Source organism: Prenolepis imparis, unplaced genomic scaffold, assembly GCF_030444845.1.
Source record: "Prenolepis imparis isolate NDT839.2.m4 unplaced genomic scaffold, iyPreImpa1.0 SCAF_1, whole genome shotgun sequence".
In the NCBI taxonomy this organism is placed as follows: Eukaryota; Metazoa; Arthropoda; class Insecta; order Hymenoptera; family Formicidae; genus Prenolepis; species Prenolepis imparis.
In genome coordinates, this window is record NW_028141159.1 from 5,708,697 (window position 1) to 5,728,613 (window position 19,917).

General features: G+C 30.4%; 3 protein-coding genes across 9 annotated transcripts in view; 2 read left to right on the top strand and 1 right to left on the bottom strand.

Moving 5' to 3' along the window:
• LOC145943424 (protein kinase C-binding protein NELL1) overlaps positions 1–13,369 on the top strand; it is a 74,628-nt gene extending 61,259 nt beyond the window's left edge. For all 4 annotated transcript variants that reach the window (XM_083050944.1, XM_083050929.1, XM_083050933.1 and 1 more), the window contains one exon: positions 1,191–13,369. In XM_083050944.1, the coding sequence (XP_082907070.1) occupies positions 1,191–1,980 (790 nt within the window). In that variant the 3' untranslated portion in view covers positions 1,981–13,369. The remainder of the gene's footprint in view (positions 1–1,190) is intronic.
• LOC145943495 (uncharacterized) overlaps positions 1–19,917 on the bottom strand; it is a 122,474-nt gene that overhangs the window by 36,451 nt on the left and 66,106 nt on the right. The window lies entirely within an intron of this gene.
• LOC145939499 (uncharacterized) lies at positions 15,833–19,129 on the top strand. The gene is made up of 6 exons (XM_083043834.1): positions 15,833–16,115; positions 16,731–16,891; positions 17,468–17,605; positions 17,813–18,020; positions 18,468–18,612; positions 18,814–19,129. The coding sequence occupies exons 1-6, from the start codon at positions 16,025–16,027 to the stop codon at positions 19,004–19,006; spliced, it is 936 nt and encodes a 311-aa protein (XP_082899960.1). The 5' UTR covers positions 15,833–16,024; the 3' UTR covers positions 19,007–19,129.

Here is a 19,917-nt window from a genome sequence, read left to right on the forward strand (position 1 = left end):
ACGCAATATACAAGTATTCATATGCACATTACGTAGAAAGGTATCTCGCCAGAATCGTAGCGGAAAGTAGAAAACTTAGAGATTTGTCGCCAGGTATCAAAGACATATTATGGAAATTCATTGTTTTGCCCCTTCCCCCTTCGAATGTCAGCATGAGTATCTTTACAGTTATTGTAATTGTGATCGTAACCACTTGCAAGTCATCATCTCTTATCGAGAGAAAAGGGCGCCATCGGTACGGGTGGAAGGGACATCGGAAGGAAAGTTTCAAGGGAAGTAAAACGGGGGTCGCGGATTCTTGCACATTGGTTAATTATCTCGCCACGGCGGAACTGATGCGGTATTGTTCTACGAAACAATGAATTACATACTATGTGAACAAATACCTGCTTCTCGACTACAGGTCGGAAAGTTTTGGCCCGCTGAACAATCGATTGCGAGAATAATAATTTAATATTTAAACCATTTTTTAGCGTTCTTGATTTTTCCGATTAGAAAAATTTTTCTTTGGAAATTTTTCATTTAGAAATTTTTTCCATTTAGAAAAATATAAAATATGAGAAGTAAAATAATCTGTTTAAAATATGAAATATATACATATATGTATATATATATATATATATATATATATATAATATTTTGCTATTATTTAATGCGTACTTATTTAATCAATTATTTTTAATAAGAAATAAGTTTCTTTACACTTACAATAATTTAATTAAAAAAAATAAGTTCTTTCAATAAATAATATTATTGAAAGAAAAACATACATATATGTATATAAAATTCTTAATATTGCAATCTTGTAAGAAGTAAATTAATTGTAATTTTCAATTGTAATGATTCAAAAATTTTGACAAATAGAGTTAAAAAAGAAAATAAATTATATTATTTATTAATTATAATATTTCATTATAGCAAAGAAAAATTTTAAATAATATATTCTTTTCCTTTATTCAAAACACTCGATCCAGCTCGCGATAAACAAGCTCATTTCCTTCTCATACATTTGCATTTTATCTTCGACACGTGTCACACATATTCCGAATCTCACTATACCATATCGCGTTCTCTCGTGCGTCACGCCAGCCAAGACCTTCCAACCCGAAGTCGGTGAACCAAGTCGACAACGAAAAAAACCTAATTCCCTCCGCCGTGGCTAACCCAATCTCCCACGAACCTCTTCGTAGGACGGGCAGCTTTGCTGCAGCTACGATTACGGCTGCGCTGGCGATCTGGGTGACGACAAGCAACAACGGCCTCCAGTCGCTGCTCCTGAGCCTTTCGTACGTCATCCATCGGACTCTGCGTTCCAGTCGTTGGTCGACGGTGCACCGAAAGCAGCTCTACCAACGGTCACCGGCACATCCGGCACTACACGCACCATCATTACCGCCGCCACCACCTCCGTCGCAAGCACCACCTTCCCCGTCTCGTCGCCCTCGCACTACTCGTCATCCTCCTACACCATCAGTAACGAGAAACCTCACAATCTCAGACGGGATCAGGCAACAGCTTTGGTCATGTCGCGAGCTGAACAAAGAGACGCCTATCATGCTATTAGGTTACAACAGCAGCAGCAGCAACAAGCGTCGTCAACCACGAGATACCAACAGTATGTTAGAGGCTCGACGACGTCGTCGACGGCGTCAGAACGGTCCGCGACATCGTCGACGACGACGGCGAGGACGCTGCTTGCGACGTCCAGCGATGATGATAGATCGACGCCGTCGCGACGCAGCCAGTCGACGAACACCATCGATCGCCACGGCATCGCCACCGTTTCTTCCTCTTCTTCATCGTCGTCGTCGTCGCCGACTCTCGCGGTGGTCCTGGCTACCTCAACGATCGAGGAGACCGACCGATCGTCCACGAGCATCTCCGCGCAAATTCGCCAGCTGGTTGGTCGTCGTAAAGATAACAAAAAGTCCATTGTTCTCGACAGCGCCACTTGAGGACCGTGGATCTAGAGGAAGTTAGGAAAGGACGAATCTGATACAAGGCATTCTAGAAGGGAAATCCCGAGGAATCTCCCATAGTCGTTCAATGCGCGTCGTCCGTTTATTATATATGTCGGGAGGAGGGAGAGAAACGAAAGAGTTCACGAAGAGAAGAAACGGGATCATCAATGATACGCTCGACGCTTGCGGAGAATCGGCCATTGCGCTGCTGCGAGGGAGATTTGTTTTGGAGCCTGTCTCCGTGTCTCATAATTTCGAGGAAAGATGATCAGCACATCTCGTCAACACAGCTAGATCGACGATCGTATCGCTGACCTAGTTGCGCTAGGCTTCAGCTTCTAATCCTAAGATCGAGATACTGTATCGTTTGCGATCGAGTAGACAAAATCATGTCAAAATTTTGACACTGTCAAAATCCGGATCCGGAACAACTGCGAGCCGGACTTGCGGCTCAGATAACGAATACGTATAGAAGTTTTCCGCTTGAATCACTCGCTCGAGAGTTGCGGTGACCTTCGCCTCGGTCGCCGACATCAGCTGAGCGTCGAGACGCGGCGCTAATGACCCTTCGAGAGATAATCAGTGCGAAGATGATTTCTAGATCAAATCAAATATTAACTTTGATTTATAATCAACTTATAATTCGTAAATTTTCCGCTGTGAAAGCGATATATTATTCGACAATCTAAATTATTTGCTGAAATCGAGCATTATATAAATCGAGCATTATATATATAAATGTTTTTGTGAAGAGATTTCTAGTGCATTTTCATTTAAAAATTAAAATGCAAAAAAACTCGAACAAACTCGATATACAGATCTGTAATGTTAAATTTTTGATGCATTTTATAATCACCTTTTCATATTATTTTCTTATCATACGTATACAAATATTGATTATTTTCTTATTGTATGACTCAAGATATTGATTTTTTGAAGAACTCTTGTTTACTACCTTCAAGAATTTGTTTGTTAACTGTATCTTTCAGAGTTACACGTGACGCAAAAGAATTTTCTTGGTATTGTGAATAAATTAGACTTAGTAAAATAAAGTATTTACATAAGGATGAAAAAGGCGGGTCAGACAGAAGTAAAAACATTTTTCATAAATTTCATATAGTGCGTCACACTATATACAATTAAAAACACCTACAAAAATAACTTGTTTCTCTTATATAACTATTATTCTACAAATAAAATGAAAATTGTTATTTGAAGAAAATTATTATTATTGACACTATTTACTACTTGCAGGATAAGATACTAGGATAAGATATATAACAAGTAGCATAATAATACGATAAGAATTATTATAAATTTCGTAATTTATATTTTCAGTTAAATTACACAAAATCCAAAAAATGTATCGTTATTACATATATATAAACAATAATTATATTTTCACATAATCAAAATTACAACAACATATATACAATGAATAATAAAAGAGCATAACTTATAAACCATTATAATGATTAATAATAGCTATATAAAATATTTTAAATTTTCAAAACAAATGTCTCTTAATTTACGAATTAATAAATTAAATTACACTTTTAATATTTATTTGATGATTTTGGTTTTCAGCACTGATTATCGATCAAAGGGGTCACGCGCCCTCCGTGAATCGAGCATGATCGAACGAACCGAGGGCGCAGATTCACTTTCGCAAAAGAAAAAAAAAAAGAAAAAGGAAAAAAAAACAAAAAAAAGAAACTTCTTTCGCGTATTTGATTGAACAAGTAGCGCACAATATTTGGGCCTTATAAAGTAAATTGTTGATGTTTCGCTAAACTACGTAAACACTTGTATGTATGTATGTAAATGACGGAGAAGCAGGGACGATATATATGTTTGTCGTAAGGAATTGATTCCCGATGAGGGGAAGAAAGCACAGAGAGTGATGTGTGTGTATATATATGTAGGTATATATACACACATATATACACATATAAAAGTAAAACATATGTATTATATTCTACCGTGTATTATAATATATATGAGCGATTCCCGCGGATCTCCGTTGATATTTCTAATACACCGTCGACTGTCAAATCATCAATTGATCGATGACAACGCGGGTGACTCTACTACGTTAGAAATATCATACTGAAAGATTATATCTCGCGACAATATAAGTGATATGAGGCCCCGGAGTATATACAATCATCGTAGCGTGCGTATCTGACGATAAAGCTAGTTAGAGAGAGAGTACGCTTGAAAGAGTACGTTTAAGGATTAAATAGGAGGTACGTTAGGATATATAGGCGCGACTCTTAAATCCTCGAGAGAGAGAATTCAATCTATCTTCTAAGTATACGGCTCGATTCGATTTCCGTCTTCAGGGTCCTCCAGTGATCCTGCAGGAGACGGACCTATGCTCGATTCACGGCGCTCGAACGAGGTGTCGAATTATGACACCGAGGGACACCAGTGGCTTTGTAACTCACAGTGTGGCGATGAAAAAAAAACCGTATCTATTTATATCATTCATAATTCATAATTTTTATAATTGTCTAAGATCATTACGTGGTAATCGTTCATTGTTAAGATACTAAACAAATTGTGGCGATAGTAAGAAGTATGATCGCCGGTTCTTATTTTTACGATTGCCCAACAGTGTTGTTTCTGCTGAATGCAATTAATGTCAATAGGGGGGAAGAGCGTATTTTATAGATATATTGCATACTGTAGTTAAAAGGCTACCGAGGAAGATTCGGCCTTTTGCAGGCTCTTCTTGTCCTCGTGGGATAAAAATCAAGTATGTCTGACGCTCTGACGCGTCCGTATATGACGGAAGGTTAAGCTAGACTTTTCCCACAGCGTTTTGTGGCCTGAAGTTCGCCGAACCGACGGATTTAAAAAAAATTTTTTGTCTGCGTTGAATAATTAATCCTCTCTCGATATGCTAAGTTTCACAAAGACTGTGGTTCTTCAGCATTTTCGCCCATTCGCAAAAGTGTGCATTTGTGTAGCGGTTGATTCTTGTAAAGTTAAATGTAAGGCAGATGAGATTTTCGTAGAAAATACGCGCGACTGTAGAATGAATTTCGCAAGATTGCGCGTGTATATATACGATGAATATTCCTCTGGAAATTTTCTTTTATTTTATTGCTATTTATTTAATATATAACGAATTAACAATAATTTTAGAAGTATCGATTCTTTGAAATATCATTTATCTTATTCTTTCTTTCAGCGTATCATTAATATATATTCATTGTTCACATCATTTTACGCATTCACGCATTTCGAAACAATCAAAATTCGTCAAGATCCTAAACACGAGCATCCACGACTCGCATCAAACGCGTAAACGCGAATTAGTTGCTGATGTCGCTGTCAATAAGCGGGCATTCTAATAAATATCCGATTATTATTACGATTTGAGCGTAGTACCGAAATAATTAACCAGAGCAGAAGTTAAGCATTTACAACTCGTCTATGAGCAATAGCCTAAGCGATGCTAATTATAATCGAGATAACCGAGGACGTGAGAAGAAACGCGAGGACATTTAGCCCACTTATAATCTTAGCCGTAAGCGCGATGAAGAAAGGCCTAGCTAATCGTACTCACATTAAACTCCGAGAGTGAAAGGCACGGAAAATTGTACTTTTTTCACCGTGTCGAAAATTTATAGAGTTTCCTGTTATATATATAGTTATCAGTCGGACACCAGACGATACACGTGCCGGCTGGTTCAAATGATTTTCTTTATCTCGCTCAATTCATCACGACCACTAAGACTACATTCCTCCTTAACTAACAATAAATAGGCACTAATGTGAGAGAAACATATATATAATAAATATATAATATTAATATATTATATTACACATATATTATATAATTTTAATATACATATATTAATATTGTATATAAATATATAAATAAATAAATGAATATTGCATACGAGATGTCATACTAGTATCATGCTAGTTTCTTGCGCCGTTTCTTTCGTCCGCGAATTCTTTGATTAATTTCAAACAACTTTTATATTTTTTATGATTAAATATTGATAATTAAATTTTTAATTAAAATTCTATTAAAATCCACTTAATATTAAATAAAAATATTTACTACAATTTTTATAATTTGAAGCCTATTAATCATCAATTTCTCTACCATTATTAACAAGAAAAATGTGCGCTAAATTTATCGATTTGCAGAAAGAAGATATGATAAAAATGCGGGGCATCCTGCATATATATACTATAATTATATATAAATACATACACGGATTATACATATACACACATACACACATACGCACGGAGGATATGTATGAGATATACATGGAGACACGAAAGAGACGACAAAAGAGTTAATTCATAATTAAGTAAGACATAATGAATTTCCAGATCATTTTATATTAGCATTCATGAAAAAGAAAAAATCTCTCGCAGTATTCAAAGACTCAGCGATAATTGTACGTTCAATGTGCAATAATTTCATAGTAACATCGCTTAATTTGTAATCGACTAATTGGATCGAAGCGATGCTATCACATCTCGTCGTGGAGAAACGGACAATTATATGAGAAGAAAAGAAGGGAAAAGAACTTAAGTACAAGAAAATGCGTCACCATTATTTCTCCGGCTCGAATTTGTCAGCTCTGTAACTTGCAATTAAATAATAAAATATTAATCACAATGTTCATATATTTAGAGAACGTTCAAAAAATGTTTGAAAAATATAGAAAAATACTAAATCAAAAATTTCCAACAGCTACATTGTTTATGACAATACAAAATGACAATAGATATTGACAGCATGTTTGAAAAACTTTTGAAAAATGCTGTCAATATTTAAAGTTCTACATATTATCGTCTTACCGTAAGTAAGGCACAGAATACAAGATGTTATAAAACTATCGCCTGATATAGATCTTAGTGATTTTAATATAAGTTATTTAATGTCAATTTGCTTTGCGAGTTTTTTTTTAATAATCGACTAATCGATTTGATATTGCTAAATTTATCAGAACGAATAGTTAGAAATTGTAATCTTACAATTAGAGTCATATAGTTGGCCTAATTAACGTCTCTGATCAATCTACATTCAATCTCTAATATTATCTAATTTTATTATATAATATTTTTACTATTTGGCGGATTATTTTATTCTCGTTCAGGCTTTTGCTATGATTATGTCCGACTTATTATTTACCAAACAATTAAGTAATTATTTATAAAGCAGAAAATAATTGAAAATTATTACAAAATTAAAAATAATTATTAAAAAAAATGAATTATAAAAACCATATTTTAAAATTATATATTTGTCTTACATTTATAAACATTTTCTCAATTCAAAAGAAAAAAAGTGGAAGATATTATGTTTCTTATAGAAGGAAAAAAGGTAAAGTAAATAGAAAAGAAATGAATATGCAAAGATGATATGATTGTTAAATACACAGGGAGGAATTTGAGCTGAGGAAAATTGGGCGACGTCAAACGACATATGAAAACAGATACACACAAACACATGCATACGATTAAAAATTAAAAGTGGTCCATTATATATCTCAAAATCAAATTCTTTCGGAATTGGAACAGTCAATAAAAGACTGATGGATTTGTCGGAGAAGTAAGATAGAGTTTTACTTGTTTCAAACACTCCTTTGCGAGATTTTGCAAGAAGCTTTCTTAGACGAATCTTTATTCAAGATTAAGATCGGCTAATTGTCATGAGAGAAAGATAAAGTAAATAATAGAATAAAAAAGATTTAGTTTAATCTTTTTTAATTTTCTATTTTTTTCTTTTGTATTAAGTAATAGTGCACGCGAAGTAATTGCACGTGCGTTGATAAGACAACAGGATCGCCTGAGAAGGCCTATAGTAAAATCTCTCGAACTTTCGCATCCTAGTGACAAATTTTACAATAGGATATAACGGGTTATATACTTTGCGCCTTAAGCACTTCGTATACCTAAATGAGCAACACGACGCGGGCGCGCCGATTTATTGAAGAAAAAGGATTTAGATTAGAGATGCGTGTGTGTGTGAGAAGAATAATAATGATTATAATTATTATAATAATATATAATATTATTGAAATATTATTAATATAAAATAATAATAACAATAACAATAAATAACGCTGTTACTCTGATTGTATATAATCCTGTAATGTTATAGTATTATATTAGAAAGGGGGGCGCGAACTTATAATTAATTAAACATACACACATATATACACGTATTCGAAAGCGCGCACGCGCGCGGAAAGATAGATAACGATTAACTATATGATCTAATTATTTACGAACAAAATAAACAAAAAAAAAGAAGTAAATTGTATGAATTCACGTATGGAGTAAACGATGGGAAAAAGGGAGAATAGTCGAGGAGGCACTAAATCCGCTGTCGGTCGTTATGCTACTTATTCACGCGGCGACATCCAAGAATATTTTTCGTCGCCCGCACGCGTTCCGTGTTGCATTTTCTCTGTAAAAATTATCTTTTAAAAATTCTCTCTGTGTCCAATCAATTTTTCCCTAATCGTGCCTTTTGGCGCAGTGCTTTTGATTTAAATTTTAAATAATGCGAGGATGAATATGACCAGCGTTTAGTATCACAAAGGGCACAGGTAAAAGAACTAAAGTCCTCTCGTTATCTTCTAATTATATTAGCCAAAAAAATTTGTGAAAAGAATTATGTTTAATTATCATTTGATATAATGAAATCAAATTATAGGATTTCTATGAAAAGTTTTAATTGATTTCGGAGCACAAGTACCGGTTTCGGAGTACAAGTATAATTGAAGAATTTGCCTGATTTAATCGCATAATTCGTAATGTCATATTCTGTCAATATTCAATAACATTACAGTCTGCTTATTGTTATTATTTTATAATTCATCATATCATCATTTAACTGCGTAAGTTTAACAAATTTTTCATATCATTAATATATATTATTCAATATTAAAATAGATATAACATAGGTAATTTATTAAATATATTAAATACGTTACCCTATAACAAGAATTGAATGTCCTTAAATTTATTAATTTTTTTTTATGTAATTAACTTTTATATTGTTTATTTTAATATATAGTATTATCTCCGAAGTAAATTATAATTACATAGAAAAAATATTTCTTTTTGCCTTATGCCCTTCGAATAGTACTCAAGTACAGTTTAAGATATATATGACCTAATATATTATCGATACGTATAAGAATAAACATCAAATTATTTCGAAGCGCCAAGCGAAGTATTTATCGGTGATAACAAGATTAACAATAAAGATCAATTATTATTATTCTATTAGAATGCTACATACTTTCTTAATAAAATCAATAAATAATCAACACAAAGATTAATCTTGTCGAAAAATGTACATTAGAAACAATATAGTTCTTTATTCCACAAACTAAGAGATCCAGGAAAGTCTCGCTGCCAGAATTAAAATGTATATCGTGCAAAAGGCTTTTCCGAGCGATTTCAAAACTTTACTTATTCTTTATATATGTAATAATCAGTAATCAAAAACAGATTTTGTAAAATTTATATAATCAACACAATTCAACTTATTTATATAGTGATAATTATTTCAATTTATCTACTGGCATAAAATGTAATTTTTTGAAAAAAAAAAATCATATTAAAAAAGAGACAATTAAATCAATATGTAAAATATTCTGAAATTAAAATAACATCAATCAAATATTCGAGTCAATTAGTTCTAACGAATAATTTTGATTATAAAATTATACCGAATATTGACCTCATATTGAAAAATACATCTAAGACTATATCGGCCTCTTCGGATTAGGAATTTATAAATTCATCATTAAGGCGATATTTTTAGACAGATAAATCAGTCAGGTAGATAGATCGATAGATAAATCGATATTTAAGATCAAGGCGGCGATAGACAGAGCCAAATTCTCGTATCATAGTAAATCTCTATATGTATATAATGTTCGTTCATTACCCTATATCTCGGAGCTTAATCCCTTAAACGGATTTGACGAAAATCTTCACAAATTCAATACTTTTTATCATGTATGTGTAAAGAATCCATAGATCGCGCTTTTCAAAAATTCCTCAATTTCTACCAAAATATCTTCTACATAAAACGCAATCTTTGGCTATAACAGCTTATAATCATTAACATAAAAATCAAACAAAAATATTTTATAATCGATTCACTTTGGGGATTAGACGAAGGCAGATTCTTTCGAAGAAGGATTAATAATCGGTTTTGTGTATATGAATAAAGAAGATACACGTTTCAAGGGGAGAAACCGAGCCGTTCATCTCTTTCATCTTGCATATCTCCATAAACTTCAGTCATCTTAAACTTTAATCGTTTGCGCAGTTCATTGAAAAAGCTTTTGCGTGCCTCACATGTGATTAGCATTATTATTAATACAAATAACATTACTATGATTATGAAATAAGCTGTATGCAATCGGTAATAGCCTTGAAAATCAAGATTGTCAAGCATTGACAGTAATCGAAAACGTTCGAAATTTCATAACTATATCTAATTAATATTAAAAAGCACTGTTATACGCGCGTGTTTGATTGTTAATGATATAACGCCTAAACCTCCCTGTACCAAAGATAACTACTACAACGACTACTAATAAGTGCTTGTTGTGGAATGCGAGGAAATCGTTCACTTTTCTCTCACATTAACTTTGTCTAACACTTAGAAAAACATGGAAGTTATATCCTCATTATTCTGACGACGTAGGGGATGACGATCACCTATTATACAGCGAGATTACTTACAATTAGTAGTGGTTGGCATTATCGTCACTGCCGGATCTAATATATCGCCGCTTTTCGTATTAACTTAAAACATTGCAGGGTATATATAGAAAATGATCGTTATCTCCTCGGGGAAAACCGGGAAATAGATCGATACAATACAATATTGCCGCTTCAGCATTTACATTTTGTAAATTTCACAAGCAAGAGTATGATTAATTCTTAAACACTAAATTATCACTGATATTTTCCGTTATACTATATTAACGTTATTTGTAAGTTAAAGTTATTATATTGTTACTAATATGATTTAATGCATAATATCACACAGAAAGTATTGCTCATTAATATTCGATTTAATTTATGTAATTAAAATTTATTTATATAATAGAACTGTATATATAAAATTATTAATATCTTCTGTCACCATTTCAAGATTAATAATTTAAGATCGATAGATCTTGTTACGTTAGACTACTAAAAGACTTCATATTACATGTTAATAGCTTAAAATACAAATCAAATTTTTTTCAAGGAGGCAATATACAAGACAAACTTAAGTAATTCTCCTAGCATTAATGTATAATATATTTAGTTATTTTAGTCCTATCTTAAAAAGGATATAAAATCGAATCGATTCTTTCTTCGCGATTGTTCTCTCGCTGCACACAGTGCTTACTTACTTCCTATCGTGAGCAGCTGTCATCGTGGAGATCGTATATTTTGATAGTCAAACAAATGTTAACAATTCAATAACTGCGTTATTCATTACAAGAACAAGCTTTGCATTAATTTGACGGCAAAAATATGATAAATTATCTTTTTCTTGCACGAATTATTCCGCTGTTACGCATTCCATATTTCCTGTCTAGAATGATTAAATACTCGTAGATTTCAAAATCTTACATTTCTTAAGTAATAATCGAGATGTATGAGTACAAATAAAAAAAAATCTAAATCTTATTTTTTTTAATTTATGATGATTTCTACGCAGTACCTACACATAATAAGCTAACCGTCAAAATCAGTTGCGCGATAAAAATTATCAGTTAAGTAATACAAATAACAATAAAGTGACCGGTATATATTATACACATGCATGCATAATTATGCATAATTACAACATGAGCGCACGAACGTTACATTCGATATTAATATTTAACTGCAATCGCTTATAATGCTAAAATTACTATTTACTGTTTCATATTTTCGACTTTATTAAGATTTTTAACATTTATTTTAAAAAAGATGCAAATAATTTATTTACGTAGCAATATTATATTCTTTTTTATTAATACAATATTATAAAAATATAAATGTAGTTACCTGGAAACTTATAAGAAAAGATAAAAATATATCTATTATAAATTTTGCATAACCCAATTTTGACTGATTATTTTATTAGAAATATATAATGTAATATATTTGTATTAAGGAGATATATATAATTCTTTTTAAATATTGCAAAAATTCACTTTCTCTTCATGTAAAACAAGAACAAATAGCGCATATATTGTTGTTTTATAGTCTGTACTATATCAAAAGATCGTGATCGTTATAGACAATTATATAAATAAAAGCGAAAAAATATTCAAAGACAAACTATGTCTGCGCCACTTTTGTATAGATGCACTCTATCTCAATAATGTAATGTTGGTACTTGCGTAAAACTGATTTTTTTTTAAAGATACCACCGATAAAACATTATGTTTTAATGAAACATTATGTTTTAATGAAAATATAATAAGAGAAAATATGTTTTCAAGAAAAGAGATAATACGTAAGATAAAATGTAACTAATTTCTCATTACAAAATTTCATTACGAATTGAATTATATAAAATCGAGCGTTTGAATTATTAAGCTATCATCAATATACAAAATTACATATATTTTAAATTAAATTATTTAATTATAAACAGTTTGTGCAAATATATAACAAAATATTTTCTATTATAAAAATTTAAGAACAATACAACATATGCGGTTATGATTACGACGAAATGATCTTTGTATTATGATTAATTTTTATTAGCCGATAATTATTCGTCATGTCACTAATGGAAAATTTTATCAGTTAAACGGTTTATCAAGCTTCCTCCCTTCTCCCATTTCGCCCTATGTCACTCGAGTTTTTTCGTGTGATCAAAATGTCCCCAGTCACTTTAGAGTGGCCATCGCGTAACTGCATTGGCAGAAAATAAACGGTCGCGAGCTTGATGTGTTAAGAGATTTTCAAAAAAATCTTTGTGTGTGTGTGTGTGTGTGTGGATTCAAAAAATACTGAGAATCCTATTAGGAGAGCATGTCGTGATCGTCGCCGATCGATGAAAAAAATATTCGTCGAGATTTATATGTAGATACAATATATTAAAAAGATATAAAAAAATAACATTGTTTCCAATCTTATATTCTCTGTATGTGTCTATAAGTTTCAATCGGTTCTTTTTTCTTATCATCATTTTTCTGCGTCACATAAAAATTCAATATTTTCAAATTCGATTGAGAAATACTCGAGGTCTTTTGCGATAAAAGTTATCATTGAAATGTTAGTAATAGCTCCACTCATAAATAAAATAATTTGCATCAACAATTGCAAGTAATACTGTATTATTTATGAATATACAGGGTGTATCAGAGTGACCGTATCAGCGGTTTTTTGAAGAAACTACGCATTTTCGTGAAAAATATTTCATACAAAAGTTATAGGGCTCTAAATGACGCATTATATAGTAGTATTATTATGATCTTGAATAGCATTGTCAAGGTCACATAAAGATCACCTTAAAATTTTTTAATGGAACTACCTATTTTTTATTGCATATTCTTGTAGTTTACCTCGAGAGCTTTCCAAAACCCTGTATATGAGTTATTTTTTATTAAGTACTTTCCGAGTTATGAGACTTGAAGTTTACAGTATTTTGACATAAAATATAAAATATCTTGTGAAACATTCAGTTTTTGGTAATTTTACTTTAATACTTTTATGCACAGAATAATGAGACCAATCAATTGGTGTAAAGAAAACACACACACACATATATATATATATATATATATATATATAGTTGCTTTAAAATAAATATGTTGCAAATTACATACTTTTTTTTTAAAGCAACTATGTGTTTTTTTTACATCAATTGATTGATCTCATTATTCTGTGCACAAAAGTATTAAGGTAAAATTACCAAAAACTGAAAGTTTCACAAGATATTTTATATTTTATGTCAAAATACTGTAAACTTCAAGTCTCATAACTCAGAAAGTACTTAATAAAAAATAACTCATATACAGGGTTTTGGAAAACTCTCGAGGTAAGCTACAAGAATATGCAATGAAAAATAGGTGGTTCCATTTAAAAATTTCAAGGTGATCTTCATGTGACCTTGACAATATTCAAGATCATAATAATACTACTATATAATGCGTCATTTAGAGCCCTATAACTTTTGTATGAAATATTTTTCACGAAAATGCGTAGTTTCCTCAAAAAACCGCTGATACGGTCGCTCTAATACACCCTGTATATTAAAATATATTCATTACAATTTAATAATTTAAATTAAAAAGATTCAAAGAAACAAAAAGATATATACTTGCAAACTTTTTATCATTAAATTAGTTTTTCAAATAATTGGTATATATAGATATTTTGATATAATATTTAATGATATGTATAATATATTAGTTTTGTTTTTCATTGTTTTTTTTTCTCTCCGTTCATCGTTGAAGCCTTATGTTATGATATAATCAGAAGGATATACACCGTTGAAGATTCTATATATTATACTATACCCTGTATATAATTTTATATAGATATTTTATTAAAAATTTCGAAGATATCTTAAGTCGATCCATCGATCATGACGACATTCTCTGCGCTAACCACGCTTGTTGTGCGACGAATGTTTCTATGTACGTATACAATGTTAATCTGATAACCTACGAATTGCTGTGCGGCGAATCGCGCTGCGTAGGAATATAATGAGGTTCATCTTGTCTAGTCAGGGTTATGGATAAATAATTTTGTCATTTAGTCATTTCTCTTATCGCTGTGTGTGTGAATACGTATATAAGATATTTTTTTTCTTGCATCGAAAATCCGAACAAACGGACAAAACTGATAATGATTTTTGTATGACGGGAGACGACGAGGACGAGAAAGATGATTAAGAGTACGATGCGATTGTCCATAATGTATCACTATTGATTATTATCATCATCATCATCATTATTATTATTATTACTATTATAATCAATTGTCATTATTATTATTGATCATCGATTATTACGATTACGATTATTATTATCGATTATTAGTTACTACCGCTACGGCTATGTAATACCTTTGTAAATGAGAATCAAGACACTGACGGCGTTATAGGGAAAAGAAACTTAATAAATTGAAATTCTATTAACCCACAAAGGCATTCAATCGTCATTTGTGTGTGTGTGTGTGTGTGTGTGTGTGTGTGTGTGTGTGTGTGTGTGTGTGTGTGTGTTGACTTATCCCTAATTAGCAACAATCATATTTTTTCATTATAATACAATATAAATTTTATATATTTCCAAAATTTCTCTCTCATTAATATACGTTAGGATTTCTTAATTGTTATGTTTTCATAATCGTTGAAAGTGTAGATCATTTCTGCGACAATATTTACGAACACATATTTGCATATTTTTCAAATACATTATCAACTATAAAAATAATAAGTCGCTAACAAAAGTCTTATTTTTTTTTATTATTATTTAAATGCGCAAAGTATCTTTTGTCAAATTTTATATCGTTTAACAATATGTTTTCAATATGTTTTTTAATACGTTTTCGTTTCACGTGATAAAGTTCAAAATTTATTCACCAAAGTTCAAAGTTTACATCGTCTATAGTAGTGATATAACACCGTTACTACGCGTGGCATAAATAAAATCTTGATTTGATTCACACTGAAAAGATAATTCGAGCTGATGTTCAGAATATTGTGCCACGACATGACATCTGTGTTACGTAGGTAAATATAAATATAAATACCACAAAACGACACTACTTATAAATACTGGATGGATGTTTAGACGTCTACGGTATTATCAAAAGTTGAATACTCAATCACTTTTCTATTTATGCCGTTCTGATTATCATTTAGATAATGCAAGGGATGACTAGTCTTTAAAAGCAGCTTCCGAAAGTTCGACCGATTCAGAAAGTCTCGCATCGCGCACGGAATAAGATTCACTATTAAGACTAGAATCGGAAGAACTTCAGAGAGGAAATAACACCAGTGTTTAAAAATATAGATATCTCACCAACGTGTTTAAAAGTATAAACATCTCACTATGCCAATGACTGAGGATCTTTCTACGTTTTCGGCAGAAAAATTGCAGGAATTTTTATCGTCTTTCGACATAGTTCTATCCGACATCGATGGTGAGTAAAAGTTCTATTTTCCATACTCTTTATCCAATACATCTCATACTGCTTAGATTAATCACATAGAAATAATACAAAATTCATTTATGATCGCATTTACATGATATATTTAAAAAATCATACATTTTCTCGTGAAATATAAAAAATTTTAACAGAATATAATTATATGATTATATATATTGGTTGTAGCAAAAAGATTATAATTTAAAAAAATTATGTACTAAAGATTATATGTATATATTATATATTTTTAAAATAATTTTCTAAAACTGTGACATAAAATGTTTCACTTAACTTGAACATCTGAAATGTCTGCTATATTTTTTATAATATTGAAAAAGATACAAAAAAGCAATTGTTTGACTCGATAAATACTGTGTAATAATAAATAAAAGATTTTAATTAAAGACATTTCTTTTAATATTTGAAAATTATTTATATTTTTTTATATTTTTTATATTTTTTTATGCAATAGCATAATGTTATTAATATTATGTTGCAGCTGACAAAAAGAATTAATGATATATAATGTTAATTTATTCAAAAAATCTTCATTAAAAAAATTAGTATCTATTGCACACAAAATTGTGATTAATAATATGTATTTCTCAGGAGTCGTATGGCAAATTAATCATCCTATCGAGGGAGGTTTTGAATCTTTAGCGACATTGCAAAAATTGGGAAAGAAGATATATTTGGTGACGAATAATACCGAAGATTCGGATAAAACTTTTTGTGACAGAGCTCAATGTGCTGGCTTGCATTTGAATCCAGTAAATATGCAATATGTTTTTTTTTTCTCCCATCTTTTAACCGATCAGTTTATGCGATGATCATTTTGTTTGTGTACGTGTATATAGAATTTATGTTAATCTCTTTCAATGATTCTTCCTCTTATTATCTCTTTATTTAAAAGGACAGTCTGTGATTCGCATGACCATTAAAGTTGAAAATATAGATCAAAAATAAATTCGTAAAAGTTATATTTTTATATATAATTAGCTTTTATATCCATAATTAATTTATATGTAATATAATTCCATAAAATATCAATACACACACACACAATATATGTATGTATAATTGCAAGAATTAAAACGAATATTATACGGTATTAAAATGCATCGCATATTATCTCAGTTTCATTATTCAATAATAAATAACTATCAGTTCATTATTCTCATTAATAGCCACTAATATGTATGTCATTGATATTTATCAAGACCATTATATTGTAAAAAAGTAATATTATTCATATATAAAGATGCGACACATATTGATATAATGTAAAATATCAAAGCCAATATTTCTAGAAATGTCAATAAATAACACAGACGCTAACGTTACAGGAACATATAATTAATATCGTCAAAGTGATGATCTGGTACTTGAATAAGATCGATTTTCACGACGAGATTTTCGCCATCTGTTCAAATGAATCGCGAAATGCTTTGAGAAAAGCAGGAATACGATTAACGACAGAGGAAGTAAGTAAATAAAATAATTCTCTGTTTTTTTCTGAAATTTTCCAATGTAATCAATAAATATACAAATAATATTCATACATATGATATATGAATCAACATAAAAGTTAATTTGCAAAGAAACTTTTTATCAATCCAAAAATTTTAATTTAAATAAAAAATCCACGCGGAATTTAGAATAATATATTAAATTTAATTTTTATTATACAGCCAAAAGTTCACGGTAAAAATCACGCTGCGACTGTAAAGAATGTCGTGGATCGACCATCTGTTAAAGCTGTAATTTACGATTTCGATTCTAAGTGCAACTGGGCAAAACTAGCTTTGGCCATATCATGCCTTGAACGTGAAGATGTATTGTTTCTAGTTGGGGCAGTAGATGAATGGATACATGCACCTTCTAAAATAAGAATCTTAGGTAAATATAATATGTGATAAGCGTTATTATAAGTAATGTAAACACATTTTTTAAATCTAAAACACATTATTTATTAATTTACATTATTTATTAATTGCAAGTTTATAATCGTCGAAATAAGCACATTTCTTAACATAAAAAAGGATCTGCTTCTTCACATAAGTATTTATGAAGAGAACAATAATTATACATAAAAATCATATTATATACATCATACACAAATTTATGTATATGTATTTGTGCATTACGCACACAATGGAATATAAGATGCACACATGTATATTTGGCATAAAAAAAATATGTTTACAAGAAATATTTTTCTAAGGATATGTGATTAGTTGTCCTCCTGATTGGTACTACGTAAAAGTTATAAATCCTTGTGTGTTAAAAACAGAATATATATATATATACACACTTATAACTCTTTTTTTTCTTTCCTATTATCAGGTCCTGGACCGCTCATGCGCCTTATCAGCGAACAGAGCGGGAGAAAACCGATTATATGTGGCAAACCCGGCAAAGTTTTAAAAGATTACATTTTAGATACGTGCAACGTGACGGATCCACCAAAGTGTTTGTTCATCGGTGATACGTGAGTGAACAAAATGATAAAATTCTTTAATTCATTATGCTTTTTTCTTTTTAACATTTACTAAACTTCACGCTATTCAAATTAAAATTTAAAAATATATATCTAGTTATATATGTATATGTGTGTTATATCCATATATCATTATTTGAACATCTATCTTGCGAAAGAAATTGCTTTATTAATTCGTACATATAAATTTAGGGTTCATCAGGACATGAGATTTGCCTCTATATGTGGATTTAAAAAACTTTTCGTTGGTACCGGAGGTGATTCTCTGGAAAAAGCACAGAAAGACATTGATACTTATCCTGATTACTATCTTCCTGCTTTAAGCCAGCTATTTTCAACACACAAGGATTTACAACTTTTACGTAATACCAATCAAAACAACTAATCATATATTCTTAGAAAAATAATAATAAATCAATCTCATATTATAACTTGTTGACTATCAGTCAACAGTTAAATCGGCAGCGATCAATTTATAAAAAGATATTATAGAGAATAACTAATTATATCTATATAGTGTTGAATTGTATTTTTTGAAACAAACAATTATCTTGTTGCAATTATACAAATAAATTATGTTTATTTCTATTATTCAAATATATATTTCAATCGTTACACTAAATAAATTTTGTAATTAAATGTTTTGTAAATAAATCGAATCTTTTATTTTCAAATCTTATATTGATAATTTCATATCTCATATTAATTATTTAATTATGTCACTTAACAAAAATAATTCATGAAAATAGTATTATATTATAATATTGCACTATTTAATAACATTGAGAAAAATAATGGTTAGTATTATAATACAGCAAACGAGACGTCGAAATAAATAAGTTTTCTTAAACTTTCTTCCGCGTATTAAAATTTTTTTAGTATACAACAAAATGAGAAAACATTTTCAAAATTTGTAAAATTACAAGACTTTGCTTCTAATCGATGTGACAATGATGACCAAATCTACAGTTCACTGTAGAATTAAATTTCAATTAAGCGTTATAGAAATGGCTAATTTAATCAACAACATAAGTGGAAAGGCCAGGTTATTTCGCGAAATTTTTTGAATGCAGGACAAAACTGTTATCTATTTATTATCTATTTCTGTTTATTTAATATCTATTTAATCCTTACAATGTATGCAGGTATAATTTCAATGTTTTATTTGCTTCAGTATTTATATCTATAAAATTAAAATTCCGATTTTTTTAACACATTAACAAACAAAAGGATCTTCACAATTTCTCTTTTCCTCATTAAACATTACATTGCATACAAGTATTATAAAAATAAAAT

What these genes read in the sequence shown, in the direction of transcription:
- LOC145939499 (XM_083043834.1), top strand. Translation starts at nt 16,025, where the DNA reads ATGCCAATGACTGAGGATCTTTCTACGTTTTCGGCAGAAAAATTGCAG. An exon ending in CTGGCTTGCATTTGAATCCA is followed by an intron (nt 16,892 to 17,467) that starts GTAAATATGCAA and finishes CTAACGTTACAG; the next exon opens with GAACATATAATTAATATCGT. An exon ending in TGTTTGTTCATCGGTGATAC is followed by an intron (nt 18,613 to 18,813) that starts GTGAGTGAACAA and finishes ATATAAATTTAG; the next exon opens with GGTTCATCAGGACATGAGAT.